Here is a 26,140-nt window from a genome sequence, read left to right on the forward strand (position 1 = left end):
ACCACTTCATTGGTTTTGGCGGGAGATGACCGTTTGGCGGGAGTTGGAAATCATCCTCTTTGTGGATGATTTCAGCTTGAGCCCACTTGATATTATGTTGATGAATCCAAACATGCTCTGCTATTTCAGATTTGCTGTTTCTTGTGCTCAGCAATGCGAACTTTCAGTGGCCTCTTTTCACCGATGTATGATTCTCCGCACTCGCAGGGTATCCGGTATCTTGGAATCGCAGTCCGCGTTTGGTGGCCTGGTTTTCGTGAGGATGCTACGGATAGTGTTCCCAGATCTGAAACAGGCCCTGATGTTATACTTGGACCCAATCCTTCTTATCCTTTCCGATAATCCTCTGATGTAGAGAAGTACAGGTACTGGTTGTGGCGGCTTCTCTTCCTTGTGGACCTCTTGCTGTTTTCTAGCTAAAGCCTGTTCTATCATCACAATGGAGTAACCATTCCGGTGAAAGTCGATTTTGATGATGCCTAGTTCCTTTTCGAGACCTTCCTTTGTATTACAGAGCCCGAAAGCACGGTCTAGTAGAGTCTTGATGGTTCCTCTCTTAGTCTATTGAGGGTGGTTGGATTTCTGGTTCATATACTGTCCTGTGTGAGTGGGTTTTCGATATACAGATGTTTCCCATTTAGTGTCGGTCCTCTTCACTATTATATTAGACAATGGCAGTCCGAACTGATGAAATGAACATTTTTGATTTTGAATATCCAACAATTCTAGATGTTCAACCATATTTATCCAAAAGACTTTTGACCGAAATGATACATATCCTCAAATGCGATGGTGTTAACACTAGAAAAGATGTCGATGGCCTTAATACTGCATATTTCAATTTGATATGTAAAATACCTGAATAATTCACTCATTTTCAATTCTTTTTCTTTCTGCCAGTGATTTAAAAACAGACACCATCTTATATATTATCAACACGAAAAAAATATTTTTCTGTGAGTAATTTAATTGAGAACTCATCATTTCTTGTGAAATTGAAACGATAATAATCGTATGAGTTTTGTGGTAGGTATATTCATGAAAATTCATTGTTACAGAGCCCTGAAGAAGAATTTAATTAAATTCGAAACGTCTGTAAGGAAACAATTGTTTTTTTTAAACAAATTAATCTTGTTGCCCCAACATTTTTTCAGATTCAATTCTAAGTCTTATCTACCCCAAGAAAAATAAAAACTTTTTCTAAAAAAAAGTTATATTTATTATATTTAAATCATTGGTCCACACTTTCCGTCAGGTGATATTTCCTCCAGAACTTAAATACCAACCAATATCCCAAAAAAACCTATGATAAATTTCACAGTAGTTCTTCACATCGTTCCATTTGTTGTCGAACTGTGCCCCAATTCACACTGACTTCAAAATAACCCAGACAACAAACGCATGCTGTTTCGCCTCTCCTACTGTAAACATTCTATTTCTGGAAGCAAATCGTTAATTCGAGGTTACGATGATGTCGAATGAACAAGAAGAAAACATTTTCGTTGATGGATCTTGCACTGTAAAATGGATATTATATTCTCCTCTTCCTAGAGTTTTCCTCAAACCCTTAGCCCAGGGGGGACTGGCTTTGACATATTTCCAATTGATGTTCGTTATCGGTGATGGAAATTGTACCAAGACTTTATCTTTGTTCCCCTCCAATGTGAAATACTGCGAGGACGGACAGCTGAGCTCGGGTGGAGGAGCTCCTGAAATGTGAATATTCAATAGGTTGCTATGACTTTAAAAAGTAACGAGTTTTATGATTTTTGAGATATGTTGACTACCATCGAAAACTTATCTATTCAACGGCAAAGCCAATTTACAAAAACATATTCAACAAAGTGTGAAGAACTACAAAATATTTTTGAATGCTCATGTCTGATGTCTACATAACAATTTACAATTTTACAAAACATTTACCGAAGTGTGAAAAACAAAATATTAATAAATCCTAAGTGACGACATTACTAAAAGATGAAACAATGGGGAATGTTTTCCCTGACGAAAATCAAGTAGTTTTCATAAAAGAGCTCTAAAACAACGCATTTTAAACTTATCATTTCAATCTTTTTCTCTAAAAAATTATTTAAATACTTAAAAAAGAGAAATGAAATAATGCATTCAACTTTTAAAGGGATTCGTTTCTATTTCACCATTTGGCAACATCGGTTATAGCTAATAAAGGACAATGAATCTGTTACCTGAATGAGACAAACAAAGATGACATATTTCAGAGTCGTGATGTTCTGTTTACTTATGTTCCGAGTTCCGAGACATTCTGTGACATTTGACATCTTGTGCACATAAGCTATCTTCCTCTATATAAATAAATAACAAAACAACTGTTGTTTATGTGGCTTGTGGAGGTGGTATTGAACTATACTTTATATTTTGCCTTAATTGTTGATTTATAAAGATAATTTTCCTTTTTTAAAGTAGAATATCTAGGTACGTATAAATTATTTGAACTATATAGGCGCTGTTGCTAATATGTGAATTAGAAACAAATCCTTTTAAAAATTTAAACCCAACATTTGAAACATCAATTTGAATACTTTTCGAAGTGAATTTGAAAAACTCATGAATTACACTTAACTTCATTTTGTTCAAATTCGCATTTGCTGTAATAACCCAAATTGAGGAACATTCCCCATTTTGGCACTTACAAGAAAAAATATGTAATAAATCTGGTACTTACGAAGAAAATGGTAAGGTGAAGAAAAGCTTCGAAAACGCTATACCCTTTTCAATTAATTTTTAAACACTTGAAGTGATACATTAAACAAATCTAAGTTATTATGATATTGATTTCCCAGCTTCAGAATACGAGGAATTGGACTGTTCAAAGCATAATTGGTATGGAAAAAATTTATATGAGAAATGTCAGGATTTCTCGTAGCTTTTTGTTCGATATGAATAGTTATTAGTTGAAGCATTTTTGGGCAGTTTATCTCACTATTTATTAATTTGTAGAGGAAACTGAGGTTCATAGAAATTCTCCTATCTTCCAATGATTTTATGGTTCAGAGTTGACTGTACTCATATTCATTTCGTTGAATACCAAAGTGAAAGGGATGATTCTTTAAGAATTTCTTCTGAACATTCCTAATCAAATCGATATTTATATTATAGTTTGGGTCCCATATAACCGAACAATATTCAAGAATGGATCTTACAAAAGCACAATATAAATCTTTTTTGTTTTACTTGAAAAATCTGTAGAAATTCTCAACACAAAACCCAGCATTTTGAGAATGTTTGCCACAATTTCTGATACTTGAAGATTAAAATTAATTTCGCTATAAAATTTAACTACCAGATCGCGAATAAATGTTTCTCTTATAAGAGCTAGATTATTAAATATATATATTCGAAGAATATTGGACTTCTAATTTCAGCGAACGTAATGATTTGGCATTCATCAATGTTTAACTTTAACAAATTATTTGTACACCACATCGAAAAGACTACGAGATCTTTTTGAACTAATTCAGCATCCTCCCGGTAAGTAATTGCTCGATAAAGTTTGAGATCATCAGCAAACATAAGAAATTCTGAATATTTTAAAAACAAATTCTATGTCCGGTACAAACAAGGTCAACAGCAGTGGGCCGATATGGGATCCCTGCGGTACCCCTGATGGAACCTGAATGGGCGTAGATGTTGTATTTTCGTATTTTACAGACACAGTTCTACCAGTTGAGAAGCTATTGATTACTTGCAAAATATTGAACTCAAAAATATAGTCGTCAATTGGAAAATGATATCAGCTTCTTCACATTTACTGATACTGTAACTACAGAAAGTAATGAGCAGTAATGTTTCAAAAAAATATGTATAGGCATGGAGTTATTGGAATAGGGTGTTCATTCAAATCAGAACCCAAGAACCTGCACGATCATTCGTGCAGGTTATTCGAATAAAATGAATGGACAAATCAGAAGACAGCAAAAAAAAAGGTAATTGGATATTGGATAGCTTGGCTTCTTCCAAAAAGATAGTGTTTCACCAGATTTAGGCATGTGCAATTCTTCAGTTTTCAAATTATTCGTAGATTTGAATCCTCAGGGTTTTGAACTTCAACAATGAAACATTAAAAACGTTAAAACTCACTTCTGCATTCTCCTTCTTGCCGCCCTTCCCATTCTCCATATAAACCACACGTTACACGGTATTCTCCAAACATTCTATAACCAACAGGGCAAACAAGTTCACACATGGTTCCTGGACTGTTAGTAGTTCTTACTCGTCCATCTTGAGTATACGACTTGTATGCTCCATTTCTTGAGCAAGTAATAAATCCTTCGGTTGGCGGGAATAATGGTTTGCAGGCAATATTATCCAAAGGCTGGTCATTTTGGAAATCGGGATGTCCTGTACATTGATAAGAACCGAGGGTATTGATGCAATGTTCTCCACAAAGTTTTTTGATATCTTCATCTTCGCATTCGTTTATATCTAAAAAGAGTGACACGAGCACATATACATACAATTTGGTAACACAAATTCCAACCCCAATAGCCATTGCTCCCTAATTACCTACCAAAACATAAGATCTACATAATTCCGTGCCTGGACTCGACAATTTTGGGTTACCAAAGGACCCGGATCATTGGCCACATCAGTTGTTTGGAGAACCTAGTGGATGTTTTTGGTGAGTGGTCTACAAAGGGGACACCTTCACACCACCTTCCACTTCTTCTGAAAGTCAACCTCAACATCAATATTTCCAAAGTTCCTGAGACCACAAATACATCGGAAATACATCGACATACTAATCAATCAAAACCTCTCACACTTAGGCATACCTTCCCTCAACACCAGCAGACAGACGAATCGATATACATATGAACTCGAGACCCTGCATGAAATGAAACAGATTCAACGCACATATAAGTCTCCTCATAAACCAATTGGTACAGAAAAGGTGACAGAAGAGGAGACAAGCATATGTGACAATAGGAACGACTCAAGAGGACAAATTTGAATTAACATACATTTTGACGACGCAAACCTTTATAACTCACAACAACAAACAACCAATTATCTTGGTAGACATCCAAACTAGATCCCACTTGACCCCAATTGCTCACTTAGATCCTCTTTCAGCAAGAAAGACATTGCCAGCGTAATCCATTTCTGGACCAGACTCTGTCAACCACTGAGTCCTGATACCAACCTTCCTTATCTCAGCTATATCCTAAATACCTCAAACTCGCATACTTTCTTACGTCTTGGAAACAGACAAACACTATTGTGATCGCTGAACAACGCAAATCCAGAATCACACAGACCATTAGTATCCTTAGCTACCCAAGTAAACTTCTTGAAAGACTACATCAACTCTTCTCCAAAAACAACACCATTTCAATGCACCAAAATGGTTTTCTCCTCGAACACGCTATTCGAAACGTTCTCATCGAACTTCCCATCTACATCGGTCGCCGTCTTACTCGATAGTCGAAAAGCTTTCGATAAGGCTTCATTTGGAAGCTCATCCACATAGACGTACCGCTTCATCAGGCTTATTGCCTCCTATATCTCTACTCTCCTAACCCCAAAAGTTACAGTACATCAGGGCTATGTCTTGTCTATGTCACCCTTCTGAATTTTCCGCCACAGTGCTCCTACGAGACAAAAAATTCTTCACTACGCCGATGACACAAATACTTGCATACTACAAATCCAATACCAAACCATGAAAAACTGCTTTGTACACTGATGTAGCAGGTAAAATAAACCCTACCAAAATACAAACCATTCTTTATCGACAACCTGACATCACTACATGTCCAAGACTCACTACTAATACTACTTTTAGGAGAGAATCTCTCACTTCAAGACTTGGCTGACCTATCTGGAAGTAACTTTCACATGGACCCTCCAATGGAAAACCAGCTTAAATAACATCCTAGATAGAGGAAATAAACCCTCTATATATCCATAGTCTTCCCTTTCGATATTCCTCCAACGGAGCTCCTGCTTGCTTCAGCTAGATTTCTAGGAGCACTGGAAGATATCCCGCTGCGGTTCCTTGATATGCTGAATGAGTTCTCGCTTGGTATCAAGTAGTGGGTTACCCTACAGTAGCAAAATCAGAACTCGAAATCTACCTCAGGTCATATCTGTTTCAAATGCCGCCGAAAACTCATCCTAGCGATTGTACACCGACTGCTTTACACCAACAAGTAAAAGACCCTCGTCACACCAAAAAGGGAGTGAGAATTACGATGCCCAAAGATCAACCTAACCTCTAACCCACTAACAGAATTTATTTGTCTCTAAAATCCGGACTGGTTATTACAAGATTCCTATGGCTGGGATTTAATTAAATAATAGAATGCATGTTATTTACGTACCATCATCGATGACGGATGGATTGAGCCCATTCCGTGACAAAAAGTGGTAATTTTGAACGAATGTTATCCGTATTTGTTACTGCAGAGCTGATGAAGAAAGTATCTAAACATCGGATGTCTAGAAGCGAGGATGACAGTGTTCGATGTGAGTGAAATTTTACCTCTTTCATTGATTATATTGTATAGGAATCCTGCGAATGATACCTGGTTCGATTCCATTACGAATGTTTGGAATACAAACGGAATAAATAAATGTGTTTTTCATACAGGGTGTTAATTAAGTGTGTACCATAAATTCAACAGACGATTCTTTAGGTAATTTTAAGATGAAATGTTCATATAAACATGGGTCCGCAAATGCTTCGTTCTCAAGATACAGGGTCTTGAAATAAAAAAAAAGTTATTCGTAAATATCTTGAATATCCTTTAGCTAATTTTGTTGTAATTTGGCAATGGTATTTATAACATTAAGGAGCTAATTTAACCCGAACGTGATTCAAGTCCAGTGGCGTCTCGAGCGGGATTTGAACGAATATTTTTGACTTAAGAATGTACGTCACTGACTTTTGTGCATTTTTATCATTTCTTTGGATTAAGCAATTAGAAATACAACTTTTTTGTCTCTTGAATTTTTTTCGTATCTTGCTTAGTTTTTAAGAAAAAAAAGTCAACCTAATTGCATATCCCTGGACCTCACAAGGAATAATATAGGGAATTAAATGTTTCTTTTGGAAATTATTATTTTTACAATTTTTCATTACTAATTATGTTACAATAACAACAAATATTAAATAACATTAACATCTAGACTAACGAATTGCACTAAATTAAGTGTTGGAAATGGCCTCCTTCGGCTTCAATACAATCGTCTAGCCGCCGCATCATTGAATTTCGTACTCTTCTGAAAATACCTGGTGAAAATACCTGCCTATTTTTTATTATGTCACATGAAATAATGATTTTATTCCGTAAATCTTAGCAGTTCTGTATACCAACGCTTTAAGGTGTCCCCAGAGAAAATAATCTGAGGGATTCATTTCGGGCGAGCGAGGTGGTCATGGGTGTGGGCCTGCTCTCCCAATCCAGCGATTTTGGTAGTTTTCATCCAAAAATTGCCGTGCCACTACACTAAAGTGTGGTGGAACACCATCGTGCATGTACCACATACGGAATCTTTCCATGACTGGAATTTCTTCTAAAAGTCCAGGTAAAATAAATTCTAAAAACCTTCGGTATTCTTCTCCATTAAGTCTAGGTGGAAGGAAGTGAGGTCACCGACAATTCCAACAAAAATATTAAAAGAAAACTGTTCTTGAAAATTATTTTCTATCAAGGCGTGTGGCCTTGATAGAATGTGATCGTTGTGGAAGAATAATTAATTGAATTGCGAGAAAAACAAGCTTCACCTGTAAACAATATTCGACTTAGGAAACCTGGATTTCTTCTTATTTTACCGCATAACCAATTAGAAAAAGCTAGTCTCACAGGCAAATCTCTGGGCAATAGAGCTTGCACACGTTGCATGTTATGCGAATATAGCTGCTGGGCTCTTAAAATATGCCACACTGTGACATGGGTACCTAATATTCAGTTCTTCAGCTAATTTCCGAGTACTGGTATGAGGATTTACTTCAATCTCATTTAAAACAGCTTCTTCAATTTGAACTGTTCGTACCGTTGCAGGCTTCCCAATGACAACCGTCGATCTTTTAAAGCTGCCTGCTGCGAATACTGAACAAGAGTCTGCAACTCGCGCCAGCTTTCGTGTGGCTCTTGAAATCGGAAAACGTGGCAAACCATTCACCGATGGAGAAATGATAAAAGAATGCTTGATTGCAGTAGCCGAAGAAATATGCCCCGAAAAGGTAAATTTATTTAAAAGTGTCAGTTTGTCAGCAAACACCGTGGCTCGGAGGGTGCAAGACATCGCAGAAAATATATCATCTCAACTGTCTGACAAAAATGGACATCATGAGTGATTTTCTCTAGCATTGGGTGAGTCAACGGATGTGTCAGATACTGCTCAGGTGTTGATTTTTATTCACGGAGTAGATGAAAGCCATGAAGTGTATGAAGAACTTCTTGATATTGATAGTATTCACGGCACGACAACTGGGGCAGATATTTTTAAGGGAGTTAAAAATGCCATTATTAAAAGAACCTTCGATGAAGAAATTTGAAATCTATAACAACTGATGGAGGCAAAAATATGTATGGTAAAAATAAAGGAGTGGTTGCACTTGTGTCAAAGGCTGTAGAAAATGATGGTGGTTCAAAACCATTAGTCTTACATTGTATCATTCATCAACAGTCCTTGTGCGGAAAATGTTTGGATATGTCTGGAGTTCTAAAACCAATCATATCAGTTGTTAACTTCATCAGAATCACCGACAATATCGCGAGTTTATTCAACAGATTGGAGAAAATGATTTACCGTATCATACTGCCGTACGCTGGCTTAGTTGCGGAAAAGTCCTTAAGCGCTGTTTTGAATTTCGAGCAGAGATCGAAATTTTTTTGAATGAGAAGCAGCGCCCTTTTGCCGATTTAGAAAATAGTGAATGGATGTGGAAGTTAGCCTTCTATGTCGATTTGACAAATCATATGAACGAACTGAATTTGAGATTGCAAGGAGAAAATCAGCTTCTCCCTGATTTATAAACCAATATCAAATCCTTCAGGAAGAAAATAATACTATTTCAATCGCAATTACGTAAAAAATGTTTCAAACATTTTGAAACATGTGAAATATTCAGCCACACTACAGAGACTGAATTTCCCTTCAATTTTGCAATCGAAACTTTGAGTGCTTTGAAGATAAATTTTGATACTCGTTTTTCAGATTTTGATGTCATTGCGAATGAAATTAAGCTTTTTCAAAATACTTTTGATTATGAAGTCAAAATGGAGCACTCCGGAAGTCCAAATGGAAATTATTAATTTACGGTGCAGTGATATGCTTAAGAACAAATATCAAAATTCATCTTTGTTGGAGTCTTCCACTGGAACAATTTGATAATTTGCATAAATTTGCTCGTGGGTTGTTTTCTGTTTTTGGTACTACTTACTTGTGTGAGAAAACGTTTTCCAAGATGAAGTACACAAAGAATGTTTACAGATCTCAATTAACCGATGAGCATCTTAAATCTCTTTTGATAATTGGTACAAGTAAAATTGATCCACAACTACAAAGTATTGTCGGTGGAAAATCACAATTACATAAATCTCATTAGTGTTTTTGTTTTACTGTGATTCATTTCAATTATTTGTTAGGTATTAATATGCTTAAACTTAGATACTTAAGTAAAGTTTTCTTTGTATAATTTCTGTCGTTAAGTTTCACCTTGCAAGTAAATAAAACCGAGTTATTATCATTCTGTGTTTTCTTCTTCAACTTATCACAGCAATAGTAACAACAATAAGGGCCAGATTGATGACAGTAAATCATTGGCTGTCGCGGGCCGGATTGATGACACTGGCGGGCCGGATTTGGCCTGCGGACCGTAGTTTGGAGACCCCTGGTCTAGAAGTTAATGTTATTTAATATTTGTTGTTATTGTTACATAATTAGTGAAAAATTGTTAAAATAATAATTTCCAAAAGAAACATTCAATTCCCCATATTATTCCTTGTGAGGTCCAGGGATATGCAATTAGGTCGACTTTTTTTTCTTAAAAACTAAGTAAGAAACGAAAAAAATTCAAGAGACAAAAAAATTGTATTTCTAATTGCTCAATCCAAAGAAATAATAAAAATTGCACAAAAGTCAGTGGCATACATTTTTAAGTCAAAAATATTCGTTCAAATCCCGCTCGAGACGCCACTGGACTTAATAAATTGAATCACGTTCGGGCTAAATTAGCTCCTTAATGTTATAAATGCTATTGCCGAATTACAAGGGAATTAGGTAAAGGATATTCAAGATATTTACGAATAACTTTTTTTTTTAATTTTTATTTCAACATCCTGTATCTTGAGAACCAAGGATTTGCGGACCCATGTTTATATGAACATTTCGTCTTAAAATTATCTAAAGGATCGTTTGTTGAATTTATGGTACATACTTAATTGACACCCTGTATAATTGAGCGTTCATATGGAGGAAGTTGCTTTTGATCATAAAAACATTTGTCCGGATTTCAGTGACAAATACCACTGTGTGCCGTGACATCTTTTTCTTACCTTGGCAGGTCTTCATGTCTGGGGATAGTTCCAAACCATACGGACAATTGCAAAATGCACGACCCATGGTATTGATACACTCATGGGAACAACCGCCATTATCTTCGGTACATTCGTTCAGATCCTCACAGGAATAACCATTACCACTCAATTTTGTACCTTTCAACCTCTCACAACTGCATTTGTAGGAACCATGGGTATTTTCGCACATATCTTGGCATGGACCATGTCCATTTCTGAGCAGACATTCGTTGATGTCTTCACAGGATTTCATATCATCGGCTATTCTCAGTCCTCCGGGACAATGACACTCGAAAGAACCAAGAGTGTTGAGGCATTTCATTTCACACCCACCATTGTTTATTTTGCATTCATTTATATCTGAAAATGGTATATTAGCAACAATTAGGAGCAAACAAAAATAAATATTTGGAAAACACAAACTCACTATGATTTCGACAGGAAGAATCGGGAGGGGGGCGATTTCCACTGCCATTGAGTCAAAACTCACTAGGTAAAAGTTATCTTTGAATAAACAACTCAAAAAGCTAAGAGTCGAGATAAAGGATATAGTCTAGTTCACATGTACTTTTTTTTGTAACATTTTTCAGCCCTGTCCAAAAATTACAACCAAGGTGTCATTCGATTCGTATTTTTGCCTAGAAAGTTTAAGAAAAGGTCCGAAAACGCGCCGATATAAATTACAAAAGTTATAAACAATTAAGTGAAAAAAAAATGTGGCTTTAGTTTTTTCTGAATATCTCGAAAAATTTTCAAAATTTTGGAACTTTGAAAAAAGATTTGAAAAGATCAATGAATTTGCGTAAAAAAAGTTCCGAATCCCGAAACTGTATCTCGATTATTCATAATTTTTACAGAGCCCTGAAAATAGAGCCAAAAGCGGGTAGTCTGGCTTCCGCGTGCCTTTCGTCACATAAAAACAAAAAAAATTATTTAAACATATTAAATGTGAATATTAAGTAATGAAAAAATTCATGTAATGTTAGGATACATCAATAAACTATAATCCGCAGTCAAAAAATTTTTATCCCAATTTTAACGTTAAATATAAATTTGTTGATTAATAACTTTTTCTGAATTGAAAGTTAACAAAAAATCCCTATAATTATTAAACTAAAACCCTGGCATTTTTTTCCTTTGGTGAAGTTATCCTTAATAGGCAAAAAATAGATTACCGTTGCCAAAATAAAAAAATTGTTATTTTCTATTTTTTTATTAACAATTGAAAATTATAATTTTATAAAAAATACATAACAATTTTTTTAAAAATTTTTTATTGTTTCAATGTCTCATGGCTATAAACTAATTAATAATATTTTTTTTAAAATGTTTTACAGCTATTGTTAATAAATTTATTATAAACAAATACATTGGTTGTAAGCAATTCGAAAATTTTTTTTTGCATTATGTTAATGGAAAAAAATCATGATTTTTAGAAGAAAAATGTATGAAAAAAACATATTATTACAATTTGTTAAAGTCAGAAAATTATCGATGTGAAATTTGAATTTTTAAACAGGTAGGCTGTTGTACCTATAGCATTGCTAGGAAACCAATTAATAGAAAATCAAATATCTGTCAATTTGATTTAAAAATTGCGAACTTAGTGGTCAGTTATTATTTTGAAAAATGTCTAATGTAGCAGATCGTCCGCTACACTTTTAGTTCAATCTGGGGGAGACTTGATGACACTAAAGAAACATGGCGGTTGGAAGTCATCAACGGTCGCTGAAGGCTATATTGATGAATCGGTAGCACACAGAACAGAAATAGCTAATAAGGTGTTCAGAACGTTTGGCAGTGTTGAAATAACACCCACACCCGAATTGCGACCAGGTACATCAACGGCAGTTGTGCCCATGGCAGAAAAAAATATAATTTCAACACAAGAAAATTCGACTGTTGTACCGAAAAGTTCAAGGAACATATCATTCATGCAATGCACATTTAATGTTTGTACTTTTGATAAAGGAAAAAGTACTCACTTATTTCCCGGGGAAAAATTAATTTCATAAAGAGGGAAATTTTTTTACCTGTCATCAGAGATAAAATATCAAACTTTTTTCCCGTCACAGAAAAAATAAATAGGAAATTTGAATGTCACATTTTCTGAAGAACATTGGTTATATGCAATATAAACGAAAACAACATACCTACACGAATATATGAACATATATATATATATATATATATATATATAACAGTATAATTAGTGACTGGATTGAACCGATTTATATATATATATATATATATATATATATATATATATATATATATATATATATATATATATATATATACTAATGAATAATAGACAGTTTTAGCTGCAGTTAGTCCTAGTTCGTTAGAAGTTATTTTCACAGATGAAAGTTTTTTGTTGAGTGATAGTATGTGTTCCTCAAACTTCAACTTCTTATCAATTAATAGCCCAAGAAATTTGTTGCATGACGTGTTCACAATCACATTGGAATTCTAAGCTAGAGGAATATTATCAAGAATGTAATTAAAGGATAAAACTTTGGTTTTTGAGACATTGAAAGCGAATACATTTGCCTTACACCAATCTTTTGTGTCTCGTCTCAACGTATCTCAAAATACAAAGTTCATATATGACATTCTAACACACAGAAAGAATACTAGCACTCTTAGATTTATCTCGGATAACTACAACTAGAGTCCATTTCAAAAAAATGGCGGGGCTACATTTTCTTGTCTATAGACTAGTCACGTTCCTCATCACCAAAGAAAAATATTCATTGAAGAAAGCTATCAAGGAATTATCTGAAAGAAATGGGTGTTAGCTTACCGTAGCAGGATTTGCGATCTCTGGCTAAAAAGAATCCTTCAAGACAAGAACATCTATTCGGTCCTTTGGGATTACAAATATGAGCACACCCGCCCCTATTCTTTCTACATCTTCCAACATTCCTACCATATTTCACATTTATCGTTTTATTGCCAGTACCGGATGGTAGTTTCGCTGGAAAAAATAAGGTCATAAAAAGAAGTCTTTTAAAAAATTTTCATTTGTTCAACCACAGTTATGAGAGAAAGAACGACCAAACTATTTTCTGAATATTTGGGTTATTTTCATCCAATACGTTGTAAATTCTCCACAAGCACTGCTCCCACTGACGATGTCAGTAAAATTGACAAAACAGATGTTGAGAAGAGTGGGGGAGGTGTTTGTGGTAGATTAATTTCTCGCCAGAGGTTTCAGTTCAACCTCCTTCAGTAATGCTTACCAGTGTTTGTAAACGATGTCGGTATTCCAGAAGGAATCGGAATGGGAGCTACTAAATTTTCCGCCCAAAAATTTGTAGACGAAAAACTCTCCTTTGAATGTATATTACTCAAGTTCTCTGACTCTGCGTTGGTAGAGGAGTTATTCGAGTACGAAATTTTTGGAAGAAACATTTCTGTCGAAGTAGCCATTTCAAGTTTTGTTTGTGCTGGTTTCCCTTTCCGCTTACGCTTTTTGAGTTTTCTTCTTCTTTTCTTAATTTTCTGTTTCGTATTTGATCGTGTAGTAGTTTCTGTAATTGTTCCAGTTGATTCTGTGGTTTCAGAAGCTTCTGAAAAATTAGTAATAATAAAGTCAATTAGCCGATACAATAAACACGTGTTGGAGAACATTGGAAAGTGGAATGTTTACAGGGTCGGATTGGATATATAGTCATTTGCGTTCTGGTCACCAGCCTGGGCAGGCCCGTAACGCTACCTATCTCTGGCTTGTGAGGGAGAGTCACTTCCTGCTGACCACTTTATCCTGAGCTCGTGACTTACACGCCACCTGGACCCCTCTGGCCCAATCCGACCCTGGATGTTCATCAACATTATAAAAATTCAACCTGTATCATATAGACTAATAAATAGGTACTTTCCTTTCATTTATTTTTCAAAATATCTTAAAATTTGAGAAGACATGCAATATGTACTTACACACTCTGCTCGATAAATAATGCTGTACTTTATACATTGATGCTGTTAATTTTTTTCCAAATTTTAATTTTGCCTTTTTTCAGCTTATACAACCACTTTTTGATGATGAGAAATGACATTTTTCTTGTCGTTTGTGCTTTTGTTGAATTAAAATTAAAATTTTATTAGAATTTTTTGCTATTGAAAACACACACTTTCTGTTGTTTATTGAAAACTGTTTTTCATTAATTTCTCTTCGAAATCCTAAATAATCACACTTTTAAAGACTAATTCACATATTTTTTTCAATAGAAACAACATTTTTACTCTCAAATTTCTCATCGTCTAACCTAACTCAATAAGTCACCCAAATGAGCTAACCTACAACCACTTTCTGATGATGAAAAACGAGGTTTTTTGTTGTCATTTGCTTTTATTGAATCAAAATTACAATTTAATTAACATTTTTGCTATTGAAAACAAACCAAAACGCATTTTCAGCTTATATGATGTCGTTAAGCGGCCAATTTTTCCCAACGAATTCAAACTGAACCAAAGCGCTGCCGAAACTGCCCAAAAAATTAAACAGGCATTATTCAATTAGAGTGTTAATGAATGCATTATTCGAAGTTGGTCTGCGAAATTTCGTTCCGGATTTTTCAGCCTCGAAGATGAGCCCCGTATTGGTCAACCTACCTTTGCATATCCTGGAAAAGACTAGAGCAGTCATATTGATAGATGTGAAAACCGCCTTCAATACGGCAAAATGCCACCTAATTGTACATGTCGGATAGAAAAGTACAAACGGGCAAGTATGTGCAGGAACTGACACCGGGAGTCCCACAGGGTTCGGTCCTTGGACCCACTCCGTGGAACATATTATACGATGGAGTACTTAGACTCACTTTGCCGCACAATCGCCACACCGTAGCGTATGTCGACGACCTGGCACTGGTGTTTATAGCAAACAGAAAGGGCGACCTCGTGACAAATGGAAACCTGGCAGCAGAAAGTATCATAACTTGGATGTCGATTAATAGACTAGAGTTAGCCCCTTGAAAAACAGGGGTGATTATCCTCAGGGGCCCTAGGAAAAAGGAGGACATCAGTTTTCAATTTCAAGGGTATCGATAGCCCCAAAGAAGTTCGTTAAGTACCTCAGTGTTTGGCTTGATGCAGGCAGATATGGAATGAGCATATCAGGCAAACATGTGCAAAAGTTGACAGACACACTACGGCACTTACAGAGCTGCTACCAATCATCAGAGGAACAGGCAATCAAAAAAGTCGCTTAACGGAGCCCCGGCATGGAAACAAGTAATGAAGTTAGCGAAGTATAGGAAAATGGTCCAGGAAACAAGGAGGAGGATGCTCTTGAGAGTGGCTGCCGCCTACAGAACGGTCTCGCAGGTGGCAATCTGCGTCCTGACCAGTACCCCTCCCATAGACCTATTGGTAGGAGAGAGATCTCGTTTGGAAAACAGGATCGAAGTAACCGCTGCGGCAATGGCACAGAACATGGAACGAAAACACGTCTACGTCCCAGTGGACCAAAAAACTGATTCTCGATTTAGCGCCTTAGCTGGACTGTCCACTTAAAAGCATACGTCACACAGCCACCAGCGGGCATGGCAGTTTCCGCTGCTACACGCTCAGAATTGGGAAGACTGCAAACGATAGCAGCATATACTATGAGCAAAGAGATGACCCAACAACAAAATATTCCATTGCAAAAGATGGATAACAGCAAGGACAAATCTGGAAATGGAGTGGAGCATCCAAATAACGCCAAGCAGAGAGAAATGGGAACGGGGTGTCAACTTTTGAAGACAGACAATGGAAACAAAAGAGGAGGATGAATGGGAAAACCAGATACGCGAGGAAGAATAACGCTGGATGAAATGCCGGAACTGATACGGAACAGAAAAAACAACAAGTTTGTGATAGACATTAAGTAGGTGTAGGATTTCCACTACACCAAAAAAAGGTTAGGTTATGTCAGGTTAGGTAAGGATAAGTTACAGTATAATAAAACAGTATAATAACCCTTTGTAATCATTATAAAATTCTTACTTAGGTTCTTAGATGATGTAAAATTTCTGGGAGAATCTACCAAATTTTCCAGCCACAATCCATTCAAGGTCGTATTTGCTTGAATGTCCTTGAACTCCTCCAAACTAGTCTCTGGATTCTCGTTCAGTTTTTTTATGATATCTTTGACGATTGAATTATTCAGTTTTGAATCTGACGTTGGACTTGAACCTTTAGCCATAACTATTTCAAGAATATTAGCGTTTTTGTGGAGAGGTTTACGTCTGCGTCTTTTATGTTTTCCAGTTCGTTTTTTTACTGTTCTTTGTAATGCTGTTCGATCAGTAAAATTTCCAAATCTGCCTTCATTAACTGGGTTTGCTGAAAACAATTAAGTCGTAAGTTCCTAGAAAATTAAAAATTATTGTAATTTGAAAGACAAAAAAGGTTATAACGATTAAATTGAATAAGTATCCTCCAAAATTATTACAGTTTGAAGTAGACTCATAAAAACGGACAAAACTTCTGAAACGACTTAATGGCTGCTACACACGTTACGAAAAATCATTACGATCGAACGTATAGTTTGAACTGCACAGTTAGGCCACTCATTTTAGGGGGTTTGCCTAGGAAAGGGGACATATCCAGCTGTAAATTTGTATAAACTTCGTATTTTGGCATCATAAAAGTATTCTTAAAATTCACATATGATTCGACGGCCGCAACTTCAAAAATTGGGGGTCAAAGTTTAAAAAAAAACGACTTTCTGCACGTTTTTTGCCAATATCTCGTTTCCAATGGATTTTATGCTGATTGTATTCATTATCAATATTGTAGAGAATTGAATTCTCTACAATTTTTGTTTCAAACAGTTTTCCATACGTTGAATCGTTTTTGAGCTAGAGGGCAGCGCGAGCGCAGATTAAATATTATTTGAAATCAACTGTTTGTCCCGATCGAAATCAGCTCATTTAAGGTTTATAAATTATTACTTAATAAATTATCATATGACCTGGCTGAATACGTTGTTGGACAACATGTATGCGGCTTCCTTGAATTTTCTCCTAAACCAATGTTCCTCTTTGTGCAAGATCTCAGCTTGGGACCACTCGATGTTGTGTTGATGGGTCCAAACATGGTCTGCTATTCCTGATTTGCTGGTTTCCTCTTGCTGTGTGTGCTTCTTGTGCTCGGCAATGCAACATTCAATGGCCTCTTAGTTTCATCAATATAGGATTTTCCGCACTCACAAGGTATCCGGTAAATGCAATTCTTAGAATCGCAGTCCGCGTTTGGGGGCCTGGTTTTCGTGAGGCTGCTACGGATAGTGTTACCGGATCTGAAACAGGTTCTGATGTTGTACTTGGAACCAATTCTTCTTATCCTCTCCGATAATCCTCTGATGTAGGGAAGTGGAAGCACTGGTTGTGACGGCTTCTCTTCCTTGCGAGGCTCCTGCTGTCTTTTAGCTAAAAACTTTTCTACCATCGCTTTGGAGTAGCCATTCTATTGAAGATCATTTTTGATGATGTCTAGTTTCTTCTCGAGACCTTCCTTCGTATTATAGAGCCCAAAAGCACGGTCTAATAGAGTCTTGATGATTCCTCTTTTAGTCGATTGATGGTGGTTGGATTCGTGGTTCAGATACTGTCCCGTATGACAGGGATTTCAAATCATTTTATATAGTAGACAATGTAAGTCCGAACCAGTGAAATTCATCATGAAACATTGTCAATCACCTTCAAACAAATAATTCGTTTCTATATCTCATGCTCATCGTTTGTTTCTTTTCTGTTCTGGTATCATTTTCTTTTTTAACTAACTCATCTTTATATTTCGGTCTTGATGTTTTCAGTTCCATTAACTTTTTGTTTTCATAGAATTTTATCTAACTAAATTTTATTAAAATAGGCAAAGGAAAAGCGAAAATAATATTTAAGCCATTACGCTATGTACCAATATGGATATACCTTTTCTTCTTCTCCCGACCTTTCTACCTTTTTTACGTCTCCTCCGTTTCTTCGGGGTTCCTGTAGCAGATTTCAAGTAGCTTGTGACAGTCCTTTTCGTAAAAATGTCAGATACAGGAAAATCCGATGAAAAACTTTCCAGGGTGGAGAAGAATGGGTTTGTGGTTGTTAGATTTGTGTAAACAGTTACAGATGATGTATCCTGAAGACTTGCTGAATCATTTGCATAACTGGATTCAATTCCTGTAAGATAAACAAATGCAAGTAACCGTTTACGAAGTCGCAACACGTGTTTCAATGTACGATAATTTCTTCGGGAGTGTTCATACGAAATACATTTCACATAATTATTGCTACATATAACAATTTGTTATTAGTCAGTGGGCTATGCTTGCAGACAGGCAGTAAACAAATATAAAGAAATGAACTTTAAATGTTCAAGCCAGTCTCGGATATACCTACACAGTAGGTTAAATTGACTGACTTCTATCAGAAAACAACTAATCCACTGGCTAATACCAGGAACGGCGTTGGATTATATCCGACAGGCGTCAGGGCAGGAATCTTCACAGAAAATTTCCTGCATATGCAATTGACAATACAACTTAAAGAGTCGGCCTTCAATTTTGGAATGGGCACACTTGCAGACCGGTTTTGGGCTTCTTAGCCACTCGTCAGAGCAAGATAGTGGCCATCATCAAAATAAAGTCGATGATATTCTATAATTGAAAATTGAAATTCTTTCAGAGTATTTTATTCCTCGTCCTAAACTGGAGCGAACAAAAAAATGTTACTCCATCTAGTGGACGAGGCACTAACCAACTGCATATCCGAAATTTGCCCGTTTCCTCTGAATAAGGAAGAAAAACTTCCTTAGTGAGTGGGCTATGCTTGCACTGACGCCTGTCGGATATAATCCAACGCCGTTCGTGGTATTAGCCAGGGGAGTAGTTGTTTTCTGATAGGCGTCAGTCTATTCAACCTACTGTGGTGGTATATCCGAGACTGGTTTGAACATTTGAAGTTCATTTCTTTAGATTTATAACAATTTGAAATATACTAGTATGACCTGCTAAATACTTATGGACTGCTAATTTCATCTGAGTTTAGGTATAATATTCAGGTAGTAACACTTTACTGTCACATTTTCACTGAACACTTTGTGAAACCGCAACACGGTAAACGTGTCTAAACATATATCATATATTCTACAAACAAAATATTTAGTTTTCTAAATGAAGCATTCCAGACAAAGAATTATTTGCATTCATTTATGAATAAGTATGAGTAAAAAATCTGGGGTCTACAAGCTCAAGTGCGACGACTGCAATGCCTTATATATAGGCCAGACTGGCCGCAATTTCAACCAGGGATTTAAGGAACATTTGAGAAGTTGCAGATTGAATAAACAAGATTTCAACTACGCCAATCATCTCATAGAAAACACTCACAATTTCACACAAAATTCGGAAATTCTACACATTCAACCAAAAAGTCTGAATTAGAATATATTGGAATATATAGAAATGAAAAAACATCTTGCCAATAAAAACAATAGTGTTCTGAATGACCAGATGGATATTTATAGAAAATACACACACTTCATTCATTTCTATAATGTTATCCAATTTGGTACTGAAGAGCCTTAGGGCAAGTGTCTTAAGGCGAAACATCGCTGTATACCAGTGAGGGTGACAGTGTTCCATCTAAGTGTAATTTATTACCATTCATTTAAAGTAGAACTCATGTGAATGATATCTGATTTTTATTCCACAACGAATGTTTGAAATACAAACTGAGTAGAGAAAAGTATCTTCTGTATAATTCAGTGTTCACATAGAAGTATTTGTTTCGAAAGAATTTTTTCTTTCGTATAATTCAATGTTTATATGAAAGTAGCTGTTTCAGGAGGACTTTCTTTCAGTTTGTGTCTGAAAGTTACTTCTTTGTATGATCTACACATCCATGTATAGAGTTACTTCCTTCCTTTCTTTGGAAGACTCCCTCATCCTTTTTTTTTGTATCAAGATGGAGTAGTAGAAAGCCAAAAACTTTCTTTCCCAAAAATTAATCACTCCTAAAAAATATAACCCCTTCAATTCAAGAATTTTCTATTTGGACGAAACTTGGTATGACTCTCACGATACAGTTACGAAAGGGTGGATTGATGGTTCGAGAATGTGTACGCCTAACATGACTGCAAACAAAGAGTCGCCACTAATCATTGTGCATTGCGGAGAAAGTATTCTTTGAAATTTTGTGTGTAAAATTGGCGAAGCGAGCGGTATGTTGCCCGAAAATAACACCCATTTTGATACAATAATTTCATTATTTGCACGTGTTGTTGGGTGCTATATCCGTCCATGGAGATTTGACAAAACAGACTGAATAAATGACAACTAATTTGAGACATGTAGCTTCAATATGGCCGTTATCAAATGTCAAAGTTTGGAAGTGCCTGTTGGACACCCCTAATACTATACTGTTGAGTGTTCAGTAAAAATCCCTTAATAAAATGATACGTGAATGCGTTATGGTTCTCATCAACTGAGTTCAATTTCATTACATACGCTAACAGATGATTTAATCGAGTCATAGTTATTCCAGGATAATAAGAACTACATAATTATTATGCTAGTATTTTGCAGCTGAATATCAAATGGACACACTTCACAAATAGAATGAATTAATGCATACTTAAGCGAAATAAGAAATGTTCTAAAAATAAAACATTTATTATCAAAGTGTTATTCACTTAAATGAAGATCGTTGAAACTGCTCAACAACCGCACTAGCAGTATCTAGCCACCAATTAATTCGCATATGAATCTGGGAGCAATAAACCACAACGCGCGTTCCTAATTCCACAATATCCTCGTGAAGGAATTTGACCTGTCAAAAAATCGGTCATTTTTATATTACTCAGTATCGTTTCAGTTGAAATCTGCGGATATCTTTGACATTTAGAGACAGAAAACGATTTCCCAGTTGACTGTCCAAGTCGAAGCTTTACAACAAACCGTCGAGCGGATCTTTTTCTTGAATAACTGATGTTTGAATTTTCTGTCGAGTCAATGGATGACGCTTACAAGGAAAGATATTTATTCTAACTTACCGAGCGCTTTACTCTGAAAATGGTTCAGTCTATAGTATTTTCAACGATATACATCTTGAACAGTGAAGTTCGGTGATAACTCCAAATTGTAGAGAAATAAATTAGTTTTGCTGCGTTGTTGTGTACTTCTTTATTAATTTCTATCCAATCTTAAAAAATTAACTTTAGACGTTCAAGCCAGTCTTGAATATACCTACACAGTAGGTTGAATGGACTGACGCCTATCAGAAAACAACTACTCCCCAGGCCGGGGGGCGTGCTATTAGCCAGGGCTGTGTATATTCAAGACTGGCTTGAACGTTTAAAGTTCATTTCTTTAGATTTGTTTACTGCCAGTCTTCAAGCATAGCTCACTAACTAATAAGAAAATTTCTATCTAATTTCTCCAGGTGTGCTTTCGAATCAATTAAATAAATAAAATATATTTGAGACTATTCCCTGATACATAATTATTATTTCTATGAAACCCCTGAATATGCAATAGATCTGTGAATTGAAAGGAGTGTTATTTTTAGGACAGAGAAGTTTTTGGAAATTTTTTTTTTAGATATCTACCTATCGATCTTCATACAAATATTTTGGAAAAATTTCGAAGGAAGGAGGAACGCTATTGATTTCCATACATTCCGAAATGTTGAGTTTTGAACCTTTCAATTCCAAATGCAATACGTCATATTCGTGATTGAATTCGCGCCCCTTTGTCAAAAGATGATTCGCAAATGAAAGAACATAGAAGTAGTTTAAACGTTTAAAATGTTTATGGGCTGGACAAATAACGTGTTTAACAGTTGGAAAAAATAGATTTTTATTTTGTTATTTTCAAGGGCTATACCTTTATTGTGTGCACATTTGTACTGAGGTAAGTTGTTGAGGTAGTTATTATTTTTGACCCCACAATATGTGGTCAAATTACTGATCTACTTTTTGTTACACCCTCTAACAGCTACAAACAAAATAACTGATTGGAAAAATTCATCAGATTACCTTCATTTGATCACTTTCATTATTGAAGGCTATTGTTTGTTCGGCCTAGTTTATACGGGGTGTATTTTAAATTAAATCATGTTAGTTTTACTAAAAATATTGTTCTTTCAGTGATAACTCACTATTATTTTCGCCGATTTTGATAAAACTACGTGTGTTTCTTATGAGTAACATTGAGCTGTTTGTAATAATCATTTTCTTTTCGAAATCCACGAGAAGATTCATTGATGGATTTTCCTGGATGCGATTTTCTCAAACTTAACTCTTCATAAAAGATTTCGAAGCCCCAATGTTCCCACAATAAAAAACATATACAATATCTCGTGTTTCATAATAAGTAAAATAATACCATAGTCAACTCACCCAGAAAACAGATAAAACCCAGAACCAACATATTTGAACTGTATTTGAAATGTTGGCTCATTTTATTAAATCTTTATTCACATGTGTTTGATCCGTAGTCACTACACATAAACTAAGTCTCACTATGACCTGTCATGGTGTATGATGCGAAGAATTTGAATGGTATGTGTATGAATCAAGCAGACGCCAGCGTATTTCACTAAAGATGCTGCGTGTGTTTAAAAATCTCGTTATTGTTAGAGTTAATTTAATTTTCTATAACACCAGGCGCGGTCCGAAGGGTGGGTTAAAGGGTTCATAGCCCGCCAAAAATAGTACATGTGAATTTTCTATTAACTTTCTGTTTGCACATTGCAATTGTTTTTTTCAATTCAGTTAGTTACGGAGTGTCTCAAGGAACAGCACCTGGCCTGTGTTGTCCACCTTGTATGTGGGTTCATTATTTAGCATAGCTATTCCTGCCACAATAAAAAAAAATACTGATTCATTTCATGTTATTTTGGATTATTTCAATAACAAATTCTAGACGAATAATCTAAAAAAACTGTGCCTTTATAACTTTTTACAGCTACTGAAGCAATCTCCATAATTACAAGTTCCACCGGTAGCTGGAGGTTGCACATTTTATTGAGGATCTAGAAGTTATTTCGAAATGGGGTGATGGTAACCAGGTTCAATTCAATGCCACGATATCCCAGGCGTCGATATTCCAAAAAAGATTCCGAGCCAGACATAATAATGTCAGGACAGACAATTCCGCTTTCTGCTTCGATGTTTGTCGGAGGTTGAAATGTATACCAATATGTTTCGGTACAATCGGTACAATCTCAATTAGAATTTGTTGTTGCTTGGTGCAGCAGTAATAACTTGAAACTCAATGTGGAGAAATGTAAAGTAGTGAGTTATAGTCGAAAAAAAGAGGTTTATACATTTCCATATTTAATACAGGATTCAGATCTGCTGAGATGTAATGAGATTGAAGACCTAGGGGTGATATTCGACCATAAATTAACATTTGGTAGACATATTTCACAAAAAGTTTCAGGATCTTTGAGAGCTTATGGTTTGATTGTTAGAAATTGCAGAAACTTTCATAATATTAAAGCTATAACGCTGTTGTATTTCACCTACGTACGTTCGAAGATAGAATATGCAAATATCGTCTGGAGTCCATTCTATGAGACTCATAACATAGACATAACATTCTAATTTTCAGAATAGATGGTTTTTACCCTGAGAGAGGTATCAGTAATGATGTCATATATGAACGTTTGGAACTTTTTAGTTTAGAGCATCGCAGAAAATGTGCGTTGCTCATATTTTCATTCAAGTTAGTGAATGAGAGAGTTGACTGTCCTAAAATTCTGGAACAAATTAATTTCAATGTACCACGGTCAGTTTCACGATCTCAATCCATTTTTAGACCTCTCAGAGCAAGAACTAACATTATTCTCAATTCTCCAATATATGTTATATGTAACAATGTGTAACAATAGCATTTGTTGATATATTCTCCACTAACCATCATAAAATTATTGGAATTGCAAAACGTTTACTTGAAGTAGGTAATTAGAATTAAGAGGAGTCCACTCTAATGGAACGGGCTCGGAGAATATGTGAACCAGAACATCTGGAGAGGGAACTGAAATACCTTGAAGTGACCTTGAGATCGAATGGATAGTGACTCCGAGATCAGGAAAGCCATGAAACCGAAGAGCACCACGGTTCAAAGAGCAAAAAAGGATCAGATGGTTGCACGCGCATATCTACCGTTTATCCCTAGGGTCACGGACAGAATTGGACAACTATTGGATACAAACAACATCCTTATTTATACCATAGATACCTCTTCTAGGTATCTGCATCTAAAGTGTCTTAATTTCATAAAATTGCCTTATCTTTTAGTCTTGAAGTAATTTTACAGTGTGTTCTTATGTAGTAGTCAGGTAAATCTGATTATTATTTTAACAATCTATATAGTATGTTATTAGGTATTGGTCCACCAACGTTATTCATAATATTATTATGTTTACTTATTTCTACACTTTTATAAGCATATAGATGCCGGTTGTTGTTGACTTTGCTACCTAATCTTAATGAACTAAAGCCTATGGAATGGCTTTGTTGCAAAATATGATGGGCGACTGTTGATTTTTCAGGTCCTCCATATTTTAAGTGTGCTATGTGTTCCTTATATCTTACTTCAATAGATCGCAGTCCTTACATTTAATTTCGTAAATTCAAGACTTTTCCGAATTCTCGACTTTGCCTTTTGGACTTCCTAAAAGGCTCTGTAATATATGACTTGTTTTAAAAACTATCCTCATAACTAGTTCTTTAAAAAAATCCTTAATTCTTCGTGTATTGGTGGCATACAACTGAGATATATTTATTTTGGTTTTCGTCGTTTTTAAAAATCGATATTTCGTTCATTCTCAACCTTAAACTTTTTCTTCCTTACTATATCATCTACAATTCTCCTCGAGAAACCGTTACTGACAGTTATTTCCTGTACTGTCACTTGTAAACGTATCACGTGTAAGAGGAAACGTCAAAAAACGATACACTAAAAAATTCAATCCAGCACGTTTGTGCTGTCCACAGTGTGCCGGGTTGAATTTTATAGTGCTTCGTCTTTTGACGTTTCCTCTTTCATGTGATAGGTTTACAAAAGGAAAAGTGACAATACAGGAAATAGCAATCACTAGGTTTCTTCAACGGTATTGTAGATGATATTATAAAGAAGAAAACGTTTAGGCTGAGAATGAAGAAAATCTCGGCTTTTAGAAACGACGAAAACCAAGATAAATATATCTCCGTTCCATTCCATTAATACACAAAGAGCTTTGGAAAGATTTTCAAGGAAGGTGGAATTCAAAACAAGTCATACACTACAGAGCCTTTTGATAAATCCAAAGGACAAAGTCGAGAATCTGGAATTTCCGAAATTAAATGCAAGGAGTGCAATGCAAAATATTATGGAAAGACAAATAGATTTAATAATTTTTTTATTCAGGTAAGCATAATCTACAATATGAATTCAAAATTAGAACTAGATAACTTGATAAACTATTAGAAAAAAAGGAAAGATCTAACTAAAACTGGAATGGAATGAAAGCAATGCTTGTGTTGTAGTCATCAACCTGGGTTACACTGATTTTTCACTTAATGAGTGGTGAGAAGAAAGAAGA

General features: G+C 35.6%; 1 protein-coding gene across 1 annotated transcript; it reads right to left on the reverse strand.

Moving 5' to 3' along the window:
* Positions 1–1,195: 1,195 nt before the first annotated feature.
* Positions 1,196–23,125, reverse strand: LOC111513281 (uncharacterized). The gene is made up of 8 exons (XM_074172157.1): positions 22,950–23,125; positions 18,488–18,730; positions 16,560–16,898; positions 13,811–14,140; positions 13,372–13,545; positions 10,545–10,925; positions 4,117–4,461; positions 1,196–1,709 (listed from the first exon to the last, which is right to left on the reverse strand). Exons 1-8 carry the CDS (start codon positions 23,008–23,010, stop codon positions 1,453–1,455), a joined length of 2,130 nt encoding a protein of 709 aa, XP_074028258.1. The 5' UTR covers positions 23,011–23,125; the 3' UTR covers positions 1,196–1,452.
* Between the last annotated feature and the right edge of the window lie 3,015 nt (positions 23,126–26,140).

This window comes from Leptinotarsa decemlineata, unplaced genomic scaffold, assembly GCF_025532065.1.
Source record: "Leptinotarsa decemlineata unplaced genomic scaffold, Ldec_3_MD MMD2_tig00000035_RagTag_RagTag, whole genome shotgun sequence".
Taxonomy (NCBI): Eukaryota; Metazoa; Arthropoda; class Insecta; order Coleoptera; family Chrysomelidae; genus Leptinotarsa; species Leptinotarsa decemlineata.

Bases quoted from the DNA above. Each gene is read 5' to 3' on its own strand.
- LOC111513281 (XM_074172157.1), bottom strand. From the start codon at position 23,010: ATGAGCCAACATTTCAAATACAGTTCAAATATGTTGGTTCTGGGTTTT. The intron at 18,731-22,949 runs GTGAGTTGACTA...TTTATCTTACAG, and splicing joins GGGTTTTATCTGTTTTCTGG to GAATTGAATCCAGTTATGCA. The intron at 4,462-10,544 runs GTAAGAAAAAGA...CACTCTTTTTAG, and splicing joins AGACATGAAGACCTGCCAAG to ATATAAACGAATGCGAAGAT.